Genomic DNA, 23,994 nt, shown 5'->3' with positions numbered 1-23,994 from the left:
TCTAATCATCTATGGAAGGAGTGGAGGACTTGTGACGAATCCTATGGAAGAAAGAGTAGGGTGGATGAGTGTTGGGGCAGGGCGGGACGGGGAGCCTGGTAAGAACAGAGAGCAACATTGGAGGAGAGAGGAAGAATAGTACCATGAAAACAAAAGAGGCTGTTCCAAGAACAAGTAGGCAACGTAGTCCTGCTACAGAGCTGTTAAATGGTATGAAACTTGGGAAAAATCCTTTTGCTAATTTGCAGGTGATATCTGCCAGCGGGGGCTGGGGGGAGGGATCTGTAGACCAATGAGGATAGAAGTCAGGTTGTTAAGGAGTATGGGAGGTTAGAATTTGAAACTAGCAAGTGTGGATTTTTATTTTAAGAAGTGAGAGAGACAGTAAATGGGTCAAGGATAAAAATAAATTAGGAATGTGAGAAGAGCATATTTGTGGGCTGAGGAGAACATGCTGGCATATTGGGAAGGATTGTAAATAAGCAGCAGAGAGGAGATTAGTGCTGGAGGTAGGCTCTGAGGGAGATTGGAAAGGATGGGATAAAGAACTCATGGAGAGTTGAGCCTTGGAAGAGAAGTACCTTGCACAGATAGATTTTTAAAAGGTTAAAAACAGATGAGACGAAGGGAAAGTAATAGGTGAGTTCATGTCTGTTAGCTTCTGTAGGGACTCAGTGGCACTTACTTTGTCTTATATTTGAGGTTCCCGTGAAAGAGTATTCCCCCAAGAAAAAGATTATGACATTTTAAATAGCTAGTGAAAGCCCAGTTTATAGATGTAAATATTAGGCTGAAGTGTCAGTTATCGTTGTACTAATGCTCAGTACTCTTCATTCAGTAGAGTTAAAATCTGTATGTCTAATTTGCAACAATAAAATAAAACTTGGAAAAAGCAATAAAGCATAACTTTTATAGAGCTTTTATGATTAAGAATAATACTTTTTCATTTGTAACAAGAGGTAGTTTAATATAGTAGTTAAGAATACAAACCCTAGAAATAGCTGTGGGTTTGGATCCTGACTATATCCACTTGATCTAGGCAAATTACTTAAACATCTATGAGCTTTACATTTCTCACCTGTAAATGGGGATTTTTATAAGTATAAAATTATGTTTATTAAGTACTCAGCACAATTCAATAAATGGTAGCTCTTGATATTAATCACTTTTGTCATCTTTTTTATTTTTTACTTTTTCCAAAAACTTGTGTTAATAAAATATTCTCATATAAAACACACTTATACAACTATTTTTGGTTAAATTTTATATTAGGTTGAAGAACTTACTGGAGAAATTAATGAGATTAAAAATGAGTTATCATCACTTAAAGAAACTCATATTAAGTTACAAGAACATTACAATGAATTATGTCATCAGAAGAAGTTTGAGGAAAACGAGAACTTTCAGGTAAAATTCAAGTGTTTTGTGGTTACAAAACTGAAAGAAATTAGGACCATCACTGATGGTTTTCTTCCTGCTTTATATTTTAAGTGTCTCAAATTTTAAAATAGGAGTATAAGCATGTGGTCTATAATACATTTTCAGTTAATTTTTGTGTACAGTATGACATAAGGATTGAGGGTCATTTTTTTGGACATGGATTTCCAGTTCCAACATGCACATTTTTTGAAAAGACATTTTTTTCTCTCATTTTACATTGGTATGTTTTTTGAAAGTTAATTGATCTAATATATGTATGGATCTATTTCTGAATGCTTTATTATGTTCCATTGATTATATGTTCATCATTAAGTCAATATGCAACCCTGCCTTTGTTAGTATAGCTTTGTAAGAAGTTTTAAAATGTGGTAGTGCAAATCCTTCAATTTTTTTTTCAAAATTGTTTTGGCTCTTCTGAGTTCTTTGCTTTCCATATAATTTTTAGAATCAGTTTGTCAATTTCTAAAAAACAAGTCTGTGGGACTTTGTATTGTGTTGAATCTATAGATTAATTTGTGAAAAATTGACATCTTAACTGTTGAGTCCTCCAATTCATGAACATGGCATATGTTTATATTTATTTAGACATTCTTTAATACCCCGCAGGAATGCTTTGTCATTTTCATTGTGTAGATCTTTAAAATGTTTGGTGAAATTTATCCCTGAATAATTCATGTTCTAGGATCCTATTATAAACAGTATTTTAAAAATTAATTTTCTAATTGTTTCTTGCTAGTATATAGAAGTAAAATTTGATTTTTGTGCATTGACCTTGTATCCTATTACCTTTTAAATTTATTGTAATGGTAGTTTTTTTCACCTAACTTTTGGGTTTTCTGTACATTATGTCATCTGTGAATTTAAAGATATTTTTTTCCTTCCTTCTGCTTTGTATGAATTTTATTTTTTTCTCAATTTATTGCAGTAGTTAAGACCTTCTAGTACAATGTAGAATAAAAGTGGTGACAGTGGGGGTGCCTTGGTGACTCAGCCCATTAAGCGTCCAGCTCTTGATTTTGGCTCAGGTTTGTGGGATTGAGCCCTGTGTTGGGCTCTGTGCTGACAGCTTGGAGCCCGCTTGGGATTCTCTCTCTCCCTCTCTCTCTGCCCCTCCCCAACTCGTGCATTTGCTCGCTCTCTCTCTCTTCTTCTCTCTCTCAAAATAAGTAACATTAAAAAAAAAATGTCATGACAGTGGACTTGCTTTATCTCAGATGGAGAATTTTTAGTCTTTCACCATTTCATATGTTAGCTATAGGTTTTTTGTATGTGTTCTTTATCTGATTGAGGAAGTTTCCTTTTCTTCCTAGTTTGCTGAGTTTTTATAATGAATCAGTATTAAATTTTGAGAAATGCTTTTTCTGTATCTGTTGAGATAATCATATTTTTTCTTTATTCTGTCAATATGTTAATATTAACCAATTAATTACATTAATTGATTTCCAAATTTAAAATAACCTTGCATTCCTGGGTCACCTGGTTGGCTCAGTCAGTTAAGCATTCCACTTCGGCTCAGGTCATGATCTCACTGTTCGTAAGTTCAAGCCCCTCATCAGGGTCTGTGCTGACAGCTCAGCCTAGAGCCTGCTTCAGATTCTGTGTCTCCCTCCCTCATATGCATTCCTGAAATATGTATTATCTTTCTATATATATGGCTGGATGTGATTTGCTAATGGTATATTAAGGATTTTGCATTGATTAGGAATACTGATTTGTATGTTTTGCTTATTTTTTCTTTGTATTCTTTTGGTCTGGTTTTTGTATTAGAGTAATACTGGCTTCATGAGTTAGAATGTGTTCTCTCCTCCTGAAAGAGTATTATATAGAATTGGTTTTATTTCTTTACTAAATATTAGATAGAATTTGTTGGTTTGCTCCAGACTTCACGTTGATATTTCCTTGTGATGTTTTTTTGCTGTGTATTCTTTTGCTGTAGTAAGTCTTAGTCACTAGTACAATTGTAGCAGGATTCTCACACAGAGAGTTGTGACACTGAGGCTTTTCTTTCCAGGAAACAACTTTATTCATGTGGGCACCTCTCAGTTTGGTTCATTCCCAAAGAACTGAGCCTTGAACGCCAAGTGGCGTAGTTTTTTATATATTTTTACTTCTTTGTCTCCCATATATGGTCACACATTAACATGTAGTCTGATTAAGTGGTCTTAGGTTACAAGGTCGTGAGGGATATTGTCATGTATGCATACCTTGAGGTCATTCTTTTTTTCTTTCTTTTTTCTTTCTTTTTCTTTCCTTTCTTTCTTTCTTTCTTTCTTTCTCTCTCTCTTTTCTTTCTTTTCTCTCTTTTCTTTCTTTCTTTCTTCTCTCTCCCCTTCCCTCCCCTTCCCTCTCCTTTCCTTTCCTTAGGGAGGGGACCCTACTACACAACTGTATACTGAGTCCTGTGAGTCTTCCTAGCAAATCAGGGAACCTGGGGGTAGTCTTGGAGACTTACAACACAATCATTTTTGGTAATTTTTGTCTTTCAAGGAACTTGTCCTTTTCATCTAAGTTGTCAAATTTATTGGCAAAGCGTTGCTCATAATATTCCTTTACTGTTCCCTTTCTCTATCAGATCTATACTGATGTCCCCTCTTTCATTTGTGCGTCCCACCTTTCCCTTCCTCCCATTCCATCTCCTCTTCTTCTTCCTCTCTCTCGTCAATTTAGCTAGTCTCTCAGCTTTGTTTGCCTTTCCAAAGAACCAGGTTTTGACTTCATTGATATCCGTCTCATGTTTGTTCATTTACTATTTCATTGGCTTTTGCTGTTAACTTTATTATGGAGCCTTACTTACATTCTACTTACTTTGGATTTGATGTGGTTTTTTCAGCTCTTTAACATGGACACTTAGATCATTGATTATTGGCCTTTCTTCTTTTCTAATATCAGCATTTAAAGCTATAAACTGTCCTCTAAACATTGTTACAGCTTCGTCCCACAAATTCTGATATGTAGTGGTTTCATTCTAACTTTTTTTAAGTTTATTGGTTTATTTTGAGAGAGACAAAGATAGCACAAGTGGGGGAGAGGCAGAGAGAGAGAGGGAGAGAGAGAATCCCAAGCAGGCTCTGGACTGCCAGCGCAGAACCCAATGCGGGGCTTGAGCTCATGAAACCATGAGAGCTCATGACCTGAGTCGAAACCAAGAGTCAGACACTTAACCACCCAGGTGCTCCTGTAGTGGTATCATTCTTATTCATATTTTAAAATTCCTTTTGTGAGGTCTTCCTTGACCCATGGGAATGGGTATGAACCATGGTATGGGTATGACCTATAACTGTTGTTTAATTTCCAAGTATGTGAGAATGTTCCAAGTATCTTTCTGTTAATGTTTTCAAATATAATATAGTTGTAGTCAGAGAGCATTTTCTGTAAGACTTTTATCCTTTTCAATATAAATATATCCTTTTAAATATAAATATCCTTTCTCAAAAGACTTGTTAGCCAAGCATATTGCCTATCTTGGTGAATATTTCATGTGCTCTTGAAAAGAATGCATATTCTGTTATTTGTCAGTTGAATGTTTTATAAATGTCAGATCAGGCTGGTTGATGATGATGTTCAAGTCTTTTCTGTCCTGATCTTTTTTGTGTACTTCTATCAGTTATTGGGAGAAGACTATTGAAATTTTTGTGAATTTATCTTTCCGTTTTTAGTACTGTCAGTTTTTACTTTGTGTGTTTTTAAGCTCTATTATTAGGTGTATATACATTTATGATTGTTATTTCTTGATTAATTGATCCATCTTTATCCTAGTAATATTTCTTATCTTGAAGTCTATTTTGTATAATATTAATGCAGCTGTTCCATCTTTTATGGGTAGTATTTGGATTATATATCCTTTTCATCCTGTTACTTTTTCAGTGGGAATATTCATAATTTCTTTATGTTGAGTAATAACATGAGAAAGTCTGGGGTGCCTGGGTGGCTCAGTTGGTTAAGCGTCCGACTTCGGCTCAGGTCATGATCTCACAGTTCGTGAGTTTAAGCCCCGTATCAGGCTCTGTGCTGACAGCTCAGAGCCTGGAGCCTGCTTCAGATTCTGTGTCTCCCTCTCTCTCTCTGCCCCTGCCCTGCTCACACTCTCTCTCAAAAAGTGAATAAACATTAAAAAAAAAAAAAATCAACATGAGGAATTTTCATATTTTCTTTTTGAGAACTGTTTCTTATATATATATTTTTTTATTGTGGTAAAATATACATAAAATTTACTAAAACTATATGTGTGCAGTTCAGTGGCATTAAGTTCATTAATAAATGGGCATGGTTGTGTACTAATAAATTATATTTCCAAAAACAGTAGGCCAGATTTGGCCCACTGGCCATAGTTTGTCAACTACTTTTCCAGAGCTTAATTGAACATAGTCTGTTTTCAAAATTATGTTAAATTCTTTGGTTAGTAAGAAGTTTACAATACTATATTCTCATTTTCTTTTACTCAGTCTTTGTGTTATTTTTATAATACACTTTTACGTATGTTACCAACTCCACCATATATTATTTTATTTAGTTTAATTTTATTTTTTTAATTAAAAAATTGTTTTTTCATGTTTATTTACTTTTGAGAAAGAGACAGAGACAGAATGCGAGTTGGGGAGGGGCAGAGAGAGAAGGAGATGCAGAATCTGAAGCAGCAGGCTCCAGGCTCTGAGCTGTCAGCAGAGCCTGATGCGGGGCTTGAACTCACAGACCATGAGATCATGACCTGAGCCAAAGTCAGACGCTTAACCAACTGAGCCACCCAGGTGCCCCAATTTTTTTTTAATGTTATTGTTGAGAGAGAGAGAGACAGAGTGTGAGCAGGGGAGAGGCAGAGAGAGAGAGAGAGAGAGAGAGAGAGAGAGAGAGAGAGACAGAATCTGAAGCAGGCTCCCAGCTCAGAGCTGTCAACACAGAGCCTGATGTGGGGCTTGAACCCATGAATAGCGAGATCATGACCTGAGCCAAAGTCAGATGCTTAACCGACAGCCACACAGCCCTGTTATTTCATTTTAAATTGTTAATTACCTGGTTAAGAAAATTAAGAATTAGAAAATGTCTTTTTGTTTTTTTTAATTAAGTAGGCTCCACGACCCTGAGAGATCAAGAGTCACTGCTTCACTAAGCCAGCCAGGCACCCAAAAAATCAGAGAAAATATCTTTTATATTCACTCATATTTGCCATTCCTGGCCCTCTTTATTCACTTCTGTAGATCCAGGTTTCTACCTGGTATCCTATTGCTTAAGTTTGAAGAACTTCCTTTAATTGTGTGTGTGTGTGTACGTGTCTGTGTGTGCGTGCACAGGTGCATCTGGGTGAGGAATTTTCACAGCTTTTGTCTGGAAAAATGTTTATTTCTCCTTAATCTTTAAAGGGTATTTTCACTGGATATAAAATTCTAGATGGACAATACTTTTCTTTCATTAATTTGAAGATGTTGTTGCACTATTTTCTTGCTTACGTTGCATCTGGCAAGAAGTCTACAGTTATTATATTCACATCCTCTTTGTAAGTGTTGTTTTTTTGTTTTTTTTGGTTTTTTTTTATCTTTGGTGTACCTTGGTTTGGTTATTTTGTTTGGGATTTGTGGAATGAATTCTTGAATCTGTAGATTTATAGTTTTCATTAAATTTAGAGGATTTTTGGTCATTACTTCAGATTTTTTTTCTGTCCCCTTCCTTTCCTCTTATGGGACTTCAGCTACACGTTAAACTAGCAGGATAAACATCCCACAGGTTACCAGGTGCTGCACATCTTTTTGTCTTTTTTCTCTCACTTCTTCCATTGGGGTTTTCTATTTTTTCTGTGTCCTGAAGTCCAATTATCTTTTGTTCTATTTTGTTTAATCTGTTAAGCCTATCCAGTGAGTTTTTATTTCAGATACTGTATATATCATCTCTAGAATTTCCACTTCTTTTGTGTGGGGGGGGCGGGTATATATTTTTTATTATATTCATGTTGTTGTCCTTTAAATCCTTGAACATTTATAATAGTTTAAAATTTTGTTTGCTAAATCCATCATCTCTGTCATTTGTTTCTGTTGACATTTAAAATTACAACTCAGTGGCATTAATTAGAAGTATAGAGTTGTGCAATCTTCACCATTTCCAGGATTTTATCATCATCCCAAACCGAAACTGTGTAACCATTAACCAGTGACTCCAAACTTCCCTCTCTCCTCAGCTCCTAGTAACCTCTAGTTTACTTTCCAACTCTATGAATTTGCCTATTCTGTATATTTTATGTAAGTGTAATTGTGTAATACTTTTCCTTTTTGTCTGACTTATTTCACCTAGCATAAAGTTCTCAGAGTTGACCCATGTTGCAGCATGAATTAGAACTTTATTCCTTTTACAGCAGAATAATATTCCCTTGTATGATTATATGATGTTTTGTTTATTCATTCATCTGTTAATGACACTTGGGTTTTCACCTTTTGGCGATTGTGAGTAACACTCTTTTGTTTTTTGTTTTTGTTTTTTTTTGTTTTTTTTGTTTTTGTTTTTGTTTTTAATTTTTATTTTTTATTTTATTTATTTTTTTTATGAAATTTATTGACAAATTGGTTTCCATACAACACCCAGTGCTCATCCCAAAAGGTGCCCTCCTCAATAACCATCACCCACCCTCTCCTCCCTCCCACCCCCCATCAACCCTCAGTTTGTTCTCAGTTGTTTTTTTTTTTAACTTTTTTTTCAACGTTTATTTTATTTTTGGGACAGAGAGAGACAGAGCATGAACGGGGGAGGGGCAGAGAGAGAGGGAGACACAGAATCGGAAACAGGCTCCAGGCTCTGAGCCAGCAGCCCAGAGCCCGATGCGGGGCTCGAACTCACGGACCGCGAGATCGTGACCTGGCTGAAGTCGGACGCTTAACCGACTGCGCCACCCAGGCGCCCCTGTTCTCAGTTTTTAACAGTCTCTTATGCTTTGGCTCTCTCCCATTCTAACCTCTTTTTTTTTTTTTTCCTTCCCCTCCCCCATGGGTTCCCGTTAAGTTTCTCAGGATCCACATAAGAGTGAAACCATATGGTATCTGTCTTTCTCTGTATGGCTTATTTCACTTAGCATCACACTCTCCAGTTCCATCCACGTTGCTACAAAAGGCCATATTTCATTTTTTCTCATTGCCACGTAATATTCCATTGTGTATATAAACCACAATTTCTTTATCCATTCATCAGTTGATGGACATTTAGGCTCTTTCCATAATTTGGCTATTGTTGAGAGTGCTGCTATGAACATTGGGGTACAAGTGGCCCTATGCATCAGTGCTCCTGTATCCCTTGGATAAATTCCTAGCAGTGCTATTGCTGGGTCATAGGGTAGGTCTATTTTTAATTTTCTGAGGAACCTCCACACTGCTTTCCAGAGTGGCTGCACCAATTTGCATTCCCACCAACAGTGCAAGAGGGTTCCCGTTTCTCCACATCCTCTCCAGCATCTATAGTCTCCTGATTTGTTCATTTTGGCCACTCTAACTGGCGTGAGGTGATAACTGAGTGTGGTTTTGATTTGTATTTCCCTCATAAGGAGCGACGCTGAACATCTTTTCATGTGCCTGTTGGCCATCCGGATGTCTTCTTTAGAGAAGTGTCTATTCATGTTTTCTGCCCATTTCTTCACTGGGTTATTTGTTTTTCGGGTGTGGAGTTTGGTGAGCTCTTTATAGATTTTGGATACTAGCCCTTTGTCCGATATGTCATTTGCGAATATCTTTTCCCATTCCGTTGGTTGCCTTTTAGTTTTGTTGGTTGTTTCCTTTGCTGTGCAGAAGCTTTTTATCTTCATAAGGTCCCAGTAATTCACTTTTGCTTTTAATTCCCTTGCCTTTGGGGATGTGTCGAGTAAGAGATTGCTACGGCTGAGGTCAGAGAAGTCTTTTCCTGCTTTCTCCTCTAAGGTTTTGATGGTTTCCTGTCTCACATTTAGGTCCTTTATCCATTTTGAGTTTATTTTTGTGAATGGTGTGAGAAAGTGGTCTAGTTTCAACCTTCTGCATGTTGCTGTCCAGTTCTCCCAGCACCATTTGTTAAAGAGGCTGTCTTTTTTCCATTGGATGTTCTTTCCTGCTTTGTCAAAGATGAGTTGGCCATACGTTTGTGGGTCTAGTTCTGGGGTTTCTATTCTATTCCATTGGTCTATGTGTCTGTTTTTGTGCCAATACCATGCTGTCTTGATGATGACAGCTTTGTAGTAGAGGCTAAAGTCTGGGATTGTGATGCCTCCAGCTTTGGTCTTCTTCTTCAAAATTCCTTTGGCTATTCGGGGCCTTTTGTGGTTCCATATGAATTTTAGGATTGCTTGTTCTAGTTTCGAGAAGAATGCTGGTGCAATTTTGATTAGGATTGCATTGAATGTGTAGATAACTTTGGGTAGTATTGACATTTTGACAATATTTATTTTTCCAATCCATGAGCAGGGAATGTCTTTCCATTTCTTTAAATCTTCTTCAATTTCCTTCATAAGCTTTCTATAGTTTTCAGCATACAGATCCTTTACATCTTTGGTTAGATTTATTCCTAGGTATTTTATGCTTCTTGGTGCAATTGTGAATGGGATCAGTTTCTTTATTTGTCTTTCTGTTGCTTCATTGTTAGTGTATAAGAATGCAACTGATTTCTGTACATTGATTTTGTATCCTGCAACTTTGCTGAATTCCTGTATCAGTTCTAGCAGACTTTTGGTGGAGTCTATCGGATTTTCCATGTATAATATCATGTCATCTGCAAAAAGTGAAAGCTTGACTTCATCTTTGCCAATTTTGATGCCTTTGCTTTCCTTTTGTTGCCTGATTGCTGATGCTAGAACTTCCAGCACTATGTTAAACAGCAGCGGTGAGAGTGGGCATCCTTGTCGTGTTCCTGATCTCAGAGAAAAAGCTCTCAGTTTTTCCCCGTTGAGGATGATGTTAGCTGTGGGCTTTTCATAAATGGCTTTTATGATCTTTAAGTATGTTCCTTCTATCCCGACTTTCTCAAGGGTTTTTATTAAGAAAGGGTGCTGGATTTTGTCGAAGGCCTTTTCTGCATCGATTGACAGAATCATATGGTTCTTCTCTTTTTTTTTGTTAATGTGATGTATCACGTTGATTGATTTGCGAATGTTGAACCAGCCCTGCATCCCAGGAATGAATCCCACTTGATCATGGTGAATAATTCTTTTTATATGCCGTTGAATTCGATTTGCTAGTATCTTATGAAGAATTTTTGCATCCATATTCATCAGGGATATTGGCCTGTAGTTCTCTTTTTTTACTGGGTCTCTGTCTGGTTTAGGAATCAAAGTAATACTGGCTTCATAGAATGAGTCTGGAAGTTTTCCTTCCCTTTCTATTTCTTGGAATAGCTTGAGAAGGATAGGTATTATCTCTGCTTTAAACGTCTGGTAGAACTCCCCTGGGAAGCCATCTGGTCCTGGACTCTTATTTGTTGGGAGATTTTTGATAACCGATTCAATTTCTTCGCTGGTTATGGGTCTGTTCAAGCTTTCTATTTCCTCCTGATTGAGTTTTGGAAGAGTGTGGGTGTTCAGGAATTTGTCCATTTCTTCCAGGTTGTCCAATTTGTTGGCATATAATTTTTCATAGTATTCCCTGATAATTATTTGTATCTCTGAGGGATTGGTTGTAATAATTCCATTTTCATTCATGATTTTATCTATTTGGGTCATCTCCCTTTTCTTTTTGAGAAGCCTGGCTAGAGGTTTGTCAATTTTGTTTATTTTTTCAAAAAACCAACTCTTGGTTTCGTTGATCTGCTCTACAGTTTTTTTAGATTCTATATTGTTTATTTCTGCTCTGATCTTTATTATTTCTCTTCTTCTGCTGGGTTTAGGCTGCCTTTGCTGTTCTGCTTCTAGTTCCTTTAGGTGTGCTGTTAGATTTTGTATTTGGGATTTTTCTTGTTTCTTGAGATAGGCCTGGATTGCAATGTATTTTCCTCTCAGGACTGCCTTTGCTGTGTTTCAAAGCGTTTGGATTGTTGTATTTTCATTTTCATTTGTTTCCATATATTTTTTAATTTCTTCTCTAATTGCCTGGTTGACCCACTCATTCGTTAGTAGGGTGTTCTTTAACCTCCATGCTTTTGGAGGTTTTCCAGACTTTTTTCTGTGGTTGATTTCAAGCTTCATAGCATTGTGGTCTGAAAGTATGCATGGTATAATTTCAATTCTTGTAAACTTATGAAGGGCTGTTTTGTGACCCAGTATATGATCTATCTTGGAGAATGTTCCATGTGCACTCGAGAAGAAAGTATATTCTGTTGCTTTGGGATGCAGAGTTCTAAATATATCTGTCAAGTCCATCTGATCCAATGTCTCATTCAGGGCCCTTGTTTCTTTATTGACCGTGTGTCTAGATGATCTATCCATTTCTGTAAGTGGGGTGTTAAAGTCCCCTGCAATTACCACATTCTTATCAATAAGGTTGCTTATGTTTATGAGTAATTGTTTTATATATTTGGGGGCTCCGGTATTCGGCGCATAAACATTTATAATTGTTAGCTCTTCCTGCTGGATAGACCCTGTAACTATTATATAATGTCCTTCTTCATCTCTTGTTACAGCCTTTAATTTAAAGTCTAGTTTGTCTGATATAAGTATGGCTACTCCAGCTTTCTTTTGGCTTCCAGTCGCATGATAAATAGTTCTCCATCCCCTCACTCTCAATCTAAAGGTATCCTCAGGTCTAAAATGAGTCTCTTGTAGACAGCAAATAGATGGGTCTTGTTTTTTTATCCATTCTGATACCCTATGTCTTTTGGTTGGCGCATTTAATCCATTTACATTCAGTGTTATTATAGAAAGATACGGGTTTAGAGTCATTGTGATGTCTGTATGTTTTATGCTTGTAGTGATGTCTCTGGGACTTTGTCTCACAGGGTCCCCCTTAGGATCTCTTGTAGGGCTGGTTTAGTGGTGACAAATTCCTTCAGTTTTTGTTTGTTTGGGAAGACCTTTATCTCTCCTTCTATTCTAAATGACAGACTTGCTGGATAAAGGATTCTTGGCTGCATATTTTTTCTGTCTAGCACCCTGAAAATCTCGTGCCAGTTCTTTCTGGCCTGCCAAGTTTCAAAAGAGAGATCAGTCACGAGTCTTATAGGTCTCCCTTTATATGTGAGGGCACGTTTACCCCTTGCTGCTTTCAGAATTTTCTCTTATCCTTGTATTTTGCCAGTTTCACTATGATATGTCGTGCAGAAGATCTATTCAAGTTACGTCTGAAGGGAGTTCTCTGTGCCTCTTGGATTTCCATGCCTTTTTCCTTCCCCAGTTCAGGGAAGTTCTCAGCTATTATTTCTTCAAGTACCCCTTCAGCACCTTTCCCTCTCTCTTCCTCCTCTGGGATACCAATTATGCGTATATTATTTCTTTTTAGTGTATCACTTAATTCTCTAATTTTCCCCTCATACTCCTGGATTTTTTTATCTCTCTTTTTCTCAGCTTCCTCTTTTTCCATAACTTTATCTTCTAGTTCACCTATTCTCTCCTCTGCCTCTTCAAGCCTAGCTGTGGTGGTTTCCATTTTGTTATGCATTTCGTTTAAAGCGTTTTTCAGCTCCTCGTGACTGTTCCTTAGTCCCTTGATCTCTGTAGCAAGAGATTCTCTGCTGTCCTGTATACTGTTTTCAAGCCCAGCGATTAATTTTATGACTATTATTCTAAATTCACTTTCTGTTATATTATTTAAGTCCTTTTTGATCAGCTCATTAGCTGTTGTTATTTCCTGGAGATTCTTCTGAGGGGAATTCTTCTGCTTGGTCATTTTGGACAGTCCCTGGCGTGGTGAGGACCTGCAGGGCACTTCCCCTGTGCTGTGGTGTATAACTGGAGTTGGTGGGCGGGGCCGCAGTCAGACCTGATGTCTGCCCCCAGCCCACCGCTGGGGCCACAGTCAGACTGGTGTGTGCCTTCTCTTCCCCTCTCCTAGGGGCGGGATTCACTGTGGGGTGGTGTGGCCCGTCTGGGCTACTTGCACCCTGCCAGGCTTGTGATGCTGGGGATCTGGCGTATTAGCTTGGGTGGGTAGGCAAGGTGCACGGGGGCAGGAGGGACAGGCTTAGATCGCTTCTCCTTAGGTGATCCACTTCAGGAGGGGCACTGTGGCAGCGGGAGGGAGTCAGATCCGCTGCCGGAGGTTTGGCTCCGCAGAAGCTCAGAGTTGGGTGTTTACGCGGAGCAAGTTCCCTGGCAGGAACTGGTTCCCTTTGGGATTTCGGCTGGGGGATGGGCGGGGGAGATGGCGCTGGTGAGCGCCTTTGTTCCCCACCAAACTGAGCTCTGTTGTCAGGGGGCTCAGCAGCTCTCCCTCCCTTTGTCCTCCAGCCTTCCTGCTTTCCGAGCAGAGCTGTTAACTTATGACCTCCCAGACGCTAAGTCGCTAAGTCGCGCTTGTTGTGGGAACACAGTCCGTCAGGCCCCTCCGCTTTTGCAAGCCAGACTCGGGGGCTCTGCTTGGCCGGCGAGCCGCCCCTCCGTCCCGGCTCCCTCCCGCCAGTCCGTGGAGCACGCACCGCCTCTCCGCCCTTCCTACCCTCTTCCGTGGGCCTCTCGTCTGCGTTTGGCTCTGGCGACTCCGTTCTGCTAATCCTCTGGCGGTTTTCTGGGTTATTTAGGCAGGTGTAGATGGAATCTAAGTGATCGGCAGGACGTGCGGTGAGCCCAGCATCCTCCTAAGCTGCCATCTTGCCAAGTAACACTCTTTTGAACATTGACGTACAACCATCTGAGTCTCTGTTTTCAGTTTTGGGGGTTATATATCTAGGAGTCGATTTGCTGAGTCATATGGCAATTCTATAACAAACATTTTGAGGAACTGCCTTGTTTTAACTCAAAGAGTGGATATCTTTCTAAGTCAGTTGAAATTGACATATCACAGTTCCTGTGCCATAATTAATTTATACAGTCCTTCACTGTAGGACATCCTTGTACAAATTTTCTGTACTTTTGCAATTATTTCGTTAGGATAAATTTCCAGAAACAGTTTTGCTGGGTCAAAGAGCTTGTTTACTTATAGTTTTGACACATATTGCCTTCCAGAAAGATTGTACCAATTTATACTCCCACCAATCACATATAAAAGTACCTGTATACACAAACTCGAATACTTTTATCAGTTAAAAAAAATTGTTTTTAATTTATTTGGGGAGGGGGGGAGAAGGGAGAGAGGGAGAGAGAGAGACAGAAAGAGGATCCCAAGCAGGCCCAATGCAGGGCTCAGACTCACAAACTGTCAGATCATGACCTAAGCCAAAATCAAGAGTCAGATGCTTAACCCACTGAGCAACCCAGGCGCCCCGTTACTTTTATCAGTTTTTATTTACATTTTTATTAAACATATTTTCATGTGTGTCAGTTACATTTGAGTTACTAGTGTATATATTCCCATTTACAAGTACACACAAAAAAACTTTTTGATCCTATGTCCATCTCTAAATACAAGTCTGTTTTCCCCTGTAGAGTCAAGTTTCTTCAAAGAGTGGTCTAAACTCATACCCTTTAGTTCCTTCCTTCCTATTTATTCATCCTTCAACATAGGGCAATCTGGCTTCACCCCTCCCACCCCATCCAATGGATGGACACTACTTCCAATGGACATTTTTCAGTCCTTTTGATAATACATTGATACTGTCTCCTTCTTGAATACCTGTTCTCCTTTTCTTCTACCATATTTTACTCATCTGTGTTTCTCCCTCTCAAGCTTCTCTTTAAAGTGGAAATAATAGTTATTCTTACCATTAATTAAGCAACTATGAGTTATATGCTTTATAAACAGAATTGAATTTATTCTCCTAGAAACTACCATATTGTTTTTTGTCAATCTCCTTTGCTGATTTTTCCTGCAATGGTTTTCATTAGCATTTTATCCTATACCCTTTTCCCCCCTCAAAATATACTCTTACTAGTTTCATCAACTTGTACATCTTCTGTTGCCATCTATCTATCCATGATTTTCAAATATACCTTCCAGGTAAATTTTCTCTCGTAAACTCCAGATACATGTATCTAAATGTTCATTAGACTTCTCTACTTTAATATCTTCCTAACTCTTCAAACTCAGCAGGTTCAAACAACACATGATATTTTCCTCCAAATCTGCTACTAACTCCTGTTTTCTGAGTAAATAACATCCACCAGTCACCTATAGTGAATCTGAATTCTGTAACCTGAACTCTGTAAATCAATCTGGACTTTCCTTCTTATCATTCATCAAGTCCTATTGATTAGCTTGTAAATACTTCTTGTATCTATTCAGTTCTTCATCTTTACTGCTATCACATGGACTGTGACGCTATGGCACTCTTCTGATGCATCTCTGTCTCATGTTGTCTCCCTTTAATTCAGTATTTTTCAGACTTCTATGCACAGCCTATTAGTGGTCATGGAAATTAGTGATTTGTGGCCAGTATTCTTTAAAAAAATGAAATAAAGTGCATATAAAACATAATGCATCACATTAAGAGTAGACATTATTTGGTGTGCTTGCTGTTGTAAAACATTTCTCATTGCAGGTTTTAATCAACGAGTTTGAAACATTATTCTTGATGCTGCAGCCAGAATGGTCTTTCCAGTCAGATGTTACTTGTCTAAAACCATTCAGTTGTCTTCCTGAAACTCCTCAGCATCCTATACTTGGCCCTTAATGACCTGGGCATAACATCCCAAGCTTCATTTCTCTCCATTCTCCCAGTGTCCAAGCTCTAGCTGAAGTAAATCATGAGTAGTTCCATGTAAAGACTATACTCTTGCTTGCTTTTAAGCAGCTGTATATGCCATGTTTTCCCTGGAGTGCCTTCTTATCCCCATCTATATTATTTCTTTTCCTATCTTCCTCACTGGATTGTGAGTTTTTTGAAGCTAGGGACTATGTTGTTCATCATTGTATCCCAAAGCCTAGTGCAGTGCTTCCATGGAACAAGTGCTGAATATACAGGGGGGTGAATTGATTCATTATTTTAAAGATGCATAAAAATACCAAACACTCAAAACAATTTGCTTGCCATGACTACTTTGCTTTTAGTAAGAGTGGTTCTTTTATTACATATGTGAAATTACATAATAATGTGGAATGCATATTTGAAAACATCAAAGGGTCTCAATTTTGTTTAAATATGATAGACCATACAAAATGTAGTTAAAGTGATCTTGTTACAAGGAGTATTATTGGGGCGTCTGGGTGGCTCAGTCAGTTAAGTGTCTGACTTCAGCTCAGGTCATGATCTCTAAGGCTGGTGAGTTCAAGCCCTGCGTCACGCACTGTGCTGACAATTCAGAGCCTGGAGCCTGCTTTAGATTCTGTGTCTCCCTGTTTGCCCCTCCCCCGCTTTCTTGCGCTCCCGCACACGTGCTCTCTCAAAAATAAACATTAAAAAAAATTAAAAAGTAGTATATTAAACTTAGTAAAAAATAATAATTTGGCTTTTAAATAGAAATTGCTGAATGGTTGACTTGAAACAGATTCCACTTTTACCAGCAAAATTTGTTCAAGTGTCTTATACTTTTTAACAATATGTTTTTTACATTAGAGGTATTTTTTCCATGCTACTTTAGAATCTTCCAGAAGTAAATACTAAAAACAGTGAAATGTCAATGGAAAAACCAGAAAATACTATAATACAGAAATGTAATTCTGGACAAGAAATAAAGACAGACACTATGAGTTTTTGTTCAGATACTAACTACAGAGAAAAGGAGGAGAAGAAAAAAGGCCCATTTATAGAAATAATAGAAGGTAACCTAACGCATTGATATTTTCTAATTTGATGTATTGAGAGCCCCACCCCCACCTTTTCTCCTACAAATAAAGGATCTGTCAAAGTGCTGTGCTAGGCCATCTATGGAATTTAGGGGAATATCAGTTATATATAGTCTTTGAGGATCTTGTACTGTATCTGAAGAAATACTTCTTCATTTGTGTAGGTCTTAAGAGGCTTCTTTTGAGATGTCATTTATAGTCAATATTTTGGGGGAAAATTACATTCCTGTCTTCCCTAATCACTTACTCCATGGCGTTTTGCATTATGGTTTCTGCCTTCACTGCCTTGGGGAGTCTGTTCTCTGGGCTACCCATAACCTTCTGATAATCAGGCCTGGAGCACTTTCCTTAGTTCAAAAGACCTTTCTGTAACCATTGAAATAATTTACTAATTTGTCTGTCTTGAAAAAGAGTTGTTTAAAGACCATCAACTTATTGTATGAACATGTTCAAACCTAGGCTGAACAACCACTTGGTGGAGATGTTGTAGAGAGAATGAATGGACTAAAGTCCTTCAAATCCTGAATTTTGTATTCTAGGTTATTTTAACTATACAGAAAATTTAAAATCTGTGGTTAAAACCCAGATGAATAAAATAAGTATTCTAAACATTTGCCCAAAAGTATCCAAAAATTTTTAAATACTTAGAAGGTAATGATCAAGTGACAACTGTCAGTCTTGAAGAAATCAGCTAGCAATTCTGGATCGTAGACAGTGATAAAAAGAAAACCACAGGCCTAAAATGGAATCACTTGTATTAGGAACCCAATGTCAGCAAGCCTTCAGTACCTAAGCAAACTGTGGTTTCAACCCCCAGGAATATAACCTTTAACCAGTTAACCTGGAATTTCCTGGTCAGCAATAAGAAATCTGGTAGGCCCCTTTCCCATCAGGAGAGTGACCTTGCCTAAAACAATGGATTCTTTGCTAATAATTTTTTTTCCACTCATTCTCTTTTAAAACCTTTCCTTTTCTATAGCTTAGTGGGGCTTCTATTTGCTAGGTGGAATGCTGCCTGATTGAATGGATCATTTAATGAAGCCAGTTAGATCTTCAGATTTCCTTGGTTAAATTTTTGTTTGACAGTAGTAATAGAAATTAGTCTAACTTGTTAGCATAAATTCATTTTTATCGATTCAGCTGTGTGTACATGGAATTGTACTGTATGCTCAAAAGGAAGTGTAATAGACTAGAGAACTAAAAACCATTTTGTAATATCCTCAACCTACTTGCCCCTTTTTAAACCAAAAATGCTTTTGTTGTTATGAAATAAAAATTTAATACGAGGAGAGCCGAAAATATTTAGCATGCTAAATATATGACAAAGATAACTCAACATTTAAGTAAAACTGGTGTTTTGTGTAATGGCCAATGAAATATTTAAGACTAAATATGTTTTTATAAAAATAGGTCATACATTTTGTCTTATAAAAGCAGGCTTTAGTGTGTAATATAAAAATTTACTGTATTCTCATCATGACAGATTTACAGCTTTTTGAAAAAAGCTCCAAGAATGAAAGTGATCCTGCTATACCTCAGGATGAAAATCAAAGTGAAGTCTCCCTAAGCAAAACCCTCTGCATAGAAAAAGAACTAATCAGTCAAGGACAAACCTTAAATGTTACAGACCTTAGAAAAGCAGTTACTTCAGAAAAAAAAGACAAGGTGCATTTGGAAAAAGACAATGATTGTACAGAATTTAAGTCACCAAACAATTCATTTTTAATGGCAGATAGAGCGACAGAAACAGAAAAGATACACCTAGAAAGAACTGAAAGATCTGATCTTCACCATGCAGATATCCACCTGGAGGTTGAAAATACCATAACATCATCTAACAATATCTTAAATGAGATGTCTCACCATACAAATCAAAAGAAAGATGGTTCTGAAGATGAACCATTCAAACAATTCAGATTGCTTCCAGGGATTCAAGAAAATGCCACAGAGAAGGAAATTCCAAATAGTGACCAAACGAGAGCAGATCTGGATTCATCTCTAAATGTAAAAAATCCTGTTCAGTGTCAGAAATACAGTTTGCAGGATTCAAGTAATGTTATGTTAGATGATAAACAATGTAAAATAAACCAAATGCAACTGTTAAGTAAAAAAAGTGAGTGCAGTGTATTGCCATTTAAACAAACTTCAGTTTTTCAGCAAATCTGTAACGATACCTCAGAGAAACCAGAACTACCTATTTCCTCTGATACAGCAGTTAACCACCCCATTTCATCTGCTTTCAGTGATAATTTGAAAGTACTTAAGAATGCAAATAAAAATGTTAATATTATGCCTACATTGGTGAAACCCAACTCAAGCCCTAGGGAAAGAACTATATGGAAAAATCTGAATGATATGGATACTAGTCAACTAAAGAACTCTTTGGGATATTTAGAAAACAGTGTCACCATTTCCCATCTCCAGATTAACAATGAGAATGTACATACTTCACAAGCCAAAGACATGAAAACGGCTGTTCCTACAAAAACTTCCACAGAAATACAGTTTTCCAATAAAGAGAGTCAGATTGATGAGAATCAGATAACTGAAGCCACAAAAAATGACCTCTTCCTTTTTGTGAATGTTAATGAAAGACAGCATACATTGTTAAATAATACAGAGAAAACAGAGTCATTAAATGACATCGTTTCAGAAATTTACAGTGAAGGACAGCTGGAAGAATCATGTTCATTTCACATAGAGCCATCTGGAGATTTAGTAAACAGAAGTGGAAGGTCAGCCTTTGATCTTTCAACTTCAGATAAAAAAACTGAGAAAATTCCAGTATATGTGAATTTCTTAGACCCCAGTCCTTGGTCAAAAGTAAATCAAATTGAAAGTCAAACACTGAGCACTTCAACCTCTAGCATTCCTTTGTTGCTGCAGGAGAGACCAACAGGCCCATCAGAAAACAAAAATATGGTTTCAGTGACACTTTGCAAAAATGTTGATGATATCAGGAAGGATACTGGCCCAGGTAAAAAAAAAAAAATTTAGGTTTTCTTTTAAAATTTGAATTTCTACTCCTTATCCTTGATAGTCTCCAAACTGTTATGTTTCAAATGAAACCATTTCGTTTAAAAACTGCCTAACCCTAAAATACAGAATACTCCATATATGTATATAGGTAAAAGTGGGAAAGGTTTTCCTTAAACATAAGTGGGACTTTTCACCTACATCTGAGCCACTAGTATCAACAGGTAGAGGTGCACATGCATATTACAGATTTAAAAAAAAATTCCTCAAGGAACTGGAAATAGCAGAAATGAACACAGGCCCTGGTCATTAATTTTAAATTAGGAACAACTACCTAATCGGAGTCAAGTTGTTCCTAAGGCTTCTGCCAGTGGGCATGTTTATTCCTTTTCATTCTATACTGAAAAAACTTCCTTCCCTCACTTGCTTCCCCGAATTTTCTACTGCTTTCCTTAATTTTTCTTTTAGCTGTCCCTTCACTAGTACTAGAATCCAGCTTTGTCTTCATTTTACAAGTATTGTTGAGGTGCAACATTAATACACTTCAGATCATTGATATTTGTCACTGAAACACTTTAAATGGAATCCCTTAATTATGTACCAATATTAAAACATTCAAACGTTATTTCAGAGAATAGTGTATTCTAACCACCACATGAAATAACATTATGTCCAAGCCTTGCTTTATAAAAATATTCTAGAACAAAAAAATAGGGGGGAGGTAGATGAACTACATATGACTTAATAGTGATGGGTGTTGGGAGCCGGGTGATGGTACGAGGTTCATACTCTTTTTGTGTATCTGAAATTCTAGATTTCTAAAATACTAATCTAAAATCTAAAAATACTTAGAAATATACCACATATCATGTATAAGTGCTGTACAAATGTAATTTGAACGACAGTTTAAGATTATGAAAAAAAATCTTTTGCTAACAGCAATCTCATAATCAAAGTTATGGAGGTTGTTAGAGATATTCTCAGAATTATTTGTAAATAAATTATAAACTAATCTATTTGCTGGTTTAACAGTATGCATTTAGACCCATTAAAGTAATGCAGATTACAAGGAAAGCTCTGAATGGCCCTCAGAGCTAGCTAATAGGCTTCTTTTAAAAAGACGACTGATAGAACTTTGAAGAAATATTGGGAATTAAAAGCAAAATGAAGTGTATCAGGTTTACTAGCATAAATGGAGAAGTAATGTAGGGAAAAACAGAAAACACCAAAAACTGTAAAAACTTCCTACTTTCCTAATAAAATGTAGTAACTTCAGATTCCATTAATTTTGAATCTGTTGAATGCTGCAATTAGTCAAGTGCTGTTAGTGAAGGGGCTAATCTTCAATCTCTGTGATATAAATAAGGATGGAATGGGAGAGATCTAAAATTCTGTAGAAATTCAGCTTGTAAAATGTCCACTCATAAAAGATACAAGTGTCTTTTAACCTTCAAAGCTGACATGTTTCTCTAAATCATTTTTACCTATTTATTAAATTCCAGTGATCCCTACTAGACAGCCCTTTGTTGGGCTTCTTACTGTGGCTCATTTCTTTAAATATATTTCATAAATACGACTTTTAGTTGATTCAGACTGTTCCCATTAATCTGAATTGTAAGATGCTCACTTCATATAAATGTTTACCTCTGTGGCAATGCAATAACCAGTGGAAGAAGGATAATGTTTTGTGAGTTATGTTATTTTAGAAGGTATTTATGCCATTTCACACATTTTAACATGAAATCAGGTTTTAGAAAGCAGCAATAAAAAATGTTTTCTGAAATGCCTATGTGTATTAACAGCAAAGTCAATGTAAACTATAAAATGTTAAAAATAAAAACAAAATAGAAATAGTTACTTTTTAAATACAAAAGCATAGATAGGATCAGAGAAAAACAAGTTCAGTCACTAAAACGAGTGTCTGGAGAATAAAATTCAGTTGTTGCCATTTCCTCTTTGTCAACCAGATACTACCAGCATTAACAGAGTTGCTGACACTTTGAATAGCTCAAGTATCCATCCAGATCCCAAGGGAGAGCCCAGCAAAGAGAGGAATGCAATTGCAAAGACTTTTTACGATTCTTCTTTTCCCACAGAACACGTAAGTCAATTAAAAATATTGCTGAGCAGACCTTAGTGAGCTAATTCTACAGATATGTGTAGAACTGTATGCATCTGGATGCTTTAAGACCTAACTGATCTCCAAAATAATATCAAGAGGGCAACATGGCACCATTTTTCACAATTAAGGTTGATGGAAAACAGCAGGAAAAAGTCACAGTGCATAAATCAAATAGATATAATCCAGCCTGTTTGGGGAAGGACAGTGTGAGGTAGTGTATTATGTATCTACTTCTATTTTTTTAGTCACCTAAATTTAGGAGTAGTGGCATTTGGGCATTTAAAATTTTCTTAATAAAAGATGCCTTAAAATAATCCAATCAATTAAATTCCATTGTTCTTGACATTGCTGAAGTAATTACATCATTTTGAGAAACTACTGCACAGAAATTTCTTTTAAATTACTTCGGTTAGAAGACAGTATGAGAAAGGATCAAATATCCTGAATATATAATACCAAATAGGAATATGTATGTGTGTGTATGCATATACATTTGTAGACATTACGTGGCTCCAAGAGTCCATTTGTCATATGAAAAGCAAGCACAGCTGACCAGTTTTGGGGCAAAATTTTTAAGTTACTATTATCTCAGAGTACAAAACTTTAGCATGAAAAAGGCTGTATTGTTCAAAATCTAAAAAAACAGGCAATTCTAGGTGTTAACTCCTAAAAAGTATAACGTAAAAAGGTTTGGCAAGATCACTTACAGAAAAAAATCAACTACACGGGGACAGATTTTAAAACCATCGTGTATTTTTTTTTTTAATTTTAGAGGTACATATTAAATAACTTTCTCTTTAGCACCTATAAACTAAAAATTGTAGTACTAACACAGCATTAACAAGTAACAACTTTTAACAATGTATTTTATTTTTTATTTTAAATAGGGAAAGTGCGCACATGAGGGGTAGAGGGAGAGAGAATCTTAAGCAGGCTCCATGCTCAGAGAGGAGCCCTACTCAGGGCTCAATCCTGCAACCCTGGGATCATGACCTGAGTCAAAATCAAGAGGTGGATGCTCAACTGACTGAGCAACCCAGGGGCCCCTTACTTTCCTTTTTAAATTAAATTATTTAAATTTTAAAATGTGAGCCCAGGCTGAAAAAGGCGGCTAGTAATCTGGCTCAGGGCAATTTTAGGCCTAAGAGTAGATCTTTCAGGCAGAAAGAGGAGGTAAAAAGGTAATGATTTTTTAGGAAAGGAAAGAGTAAAGATATGTAGCAACATCTCTGGAACTAGAATTACTGCTATAGGCTGCAAAACCTCTATAAGTCAAATTCAGACAAGTTTTGTTAAATGTAAACTTTACGCTCCATCTTGCTTCTCCAGCCTATCCCTGCTCCTGCCCCTCCCACCAAGTAGGCAGTTAAGGGGAAAGAAACTAAAGTAGTTATGTGTAAATGTCTTTTTCCTCTCCATCATCAAGATAAAAAGTCAAAGAATAACGAAAATCAGGTAATTTATACTTGATGACAAATGCACCAAACTGCATCACACTGTGATGGCAAAAACAGGTTATAATTAGGTACCATCAGTGAGTTTATCTCAAAATCAGCAACTAAATTTAAATTTGATTGCTTTCTCTGCATCTGTTCTCTGTATTGCATGGATGACCTACAGTCATTTTGGCCCTGTGAGCTAAATGACATACGTTGGGCACTTTTACATTCAAGACATTATCAGAAATACACATTTATGTACATTTTTTTTATCCAT

The 23,994-nt window shown here is 37.0% G+C and overlaps 1 protein-coding gene across 6 annotated transcripts in view; it reads left to right on the top strand.

Moving 5' to 3' along the window:
* The window catches only part of CCDC73 (coiled-coil domain containing 73), a 201,398-nt gene that overhangs the window by 175,158 nt on the left and 2,246 nt on the right, over positions 1 to 23,994 (top strand). For all 6 annotated transcript variants that reach the window (XM_047879374.1, XM_047879373.1, XM_047879376.1 and 3 more), the window contains 4 exons: positions 1,273 to 1,407; positions 16,976 to 17,156; positions 18,664 to 20,157; positions 22,124 to 22,257. In XM_047879374.1, coding sequence (XP_047735330.1) covers positions 1,273 to 1,407; positions 16,976 to 17,156; positions 18,664 to 20,157; positions 22,124 to 22,257 — 1,944 coding nt within the window. The remainder of the gene's footprint in view (positions 1 to 1,272; positions 1,408 to 16,975; positions 17,157 to 18,663; positions 20,158 to 22,123; positions 22,258 to 23,994) is intronic.

The sequence above is a fragment of the Prionailurus viverrinus genome, chromosome D1 (assembly GCF_022837055.1).
Source record: "Prionailurus viverrinus isolate Anna chromosome D1, UM_Priviv_1.0, whole genome shotgun sequence".
Classification (NCBI taxonomy): Eukaryota; Metazoa; Chordata; class Mammalia; order Carnivora; family Felidae; genus Prionailurus; species Prionailurus viverrinus.
Note: the sequence above shows the minus strand (reverse complement) of the source record. Positions and strands in the feature narration are given on the sequence as shown.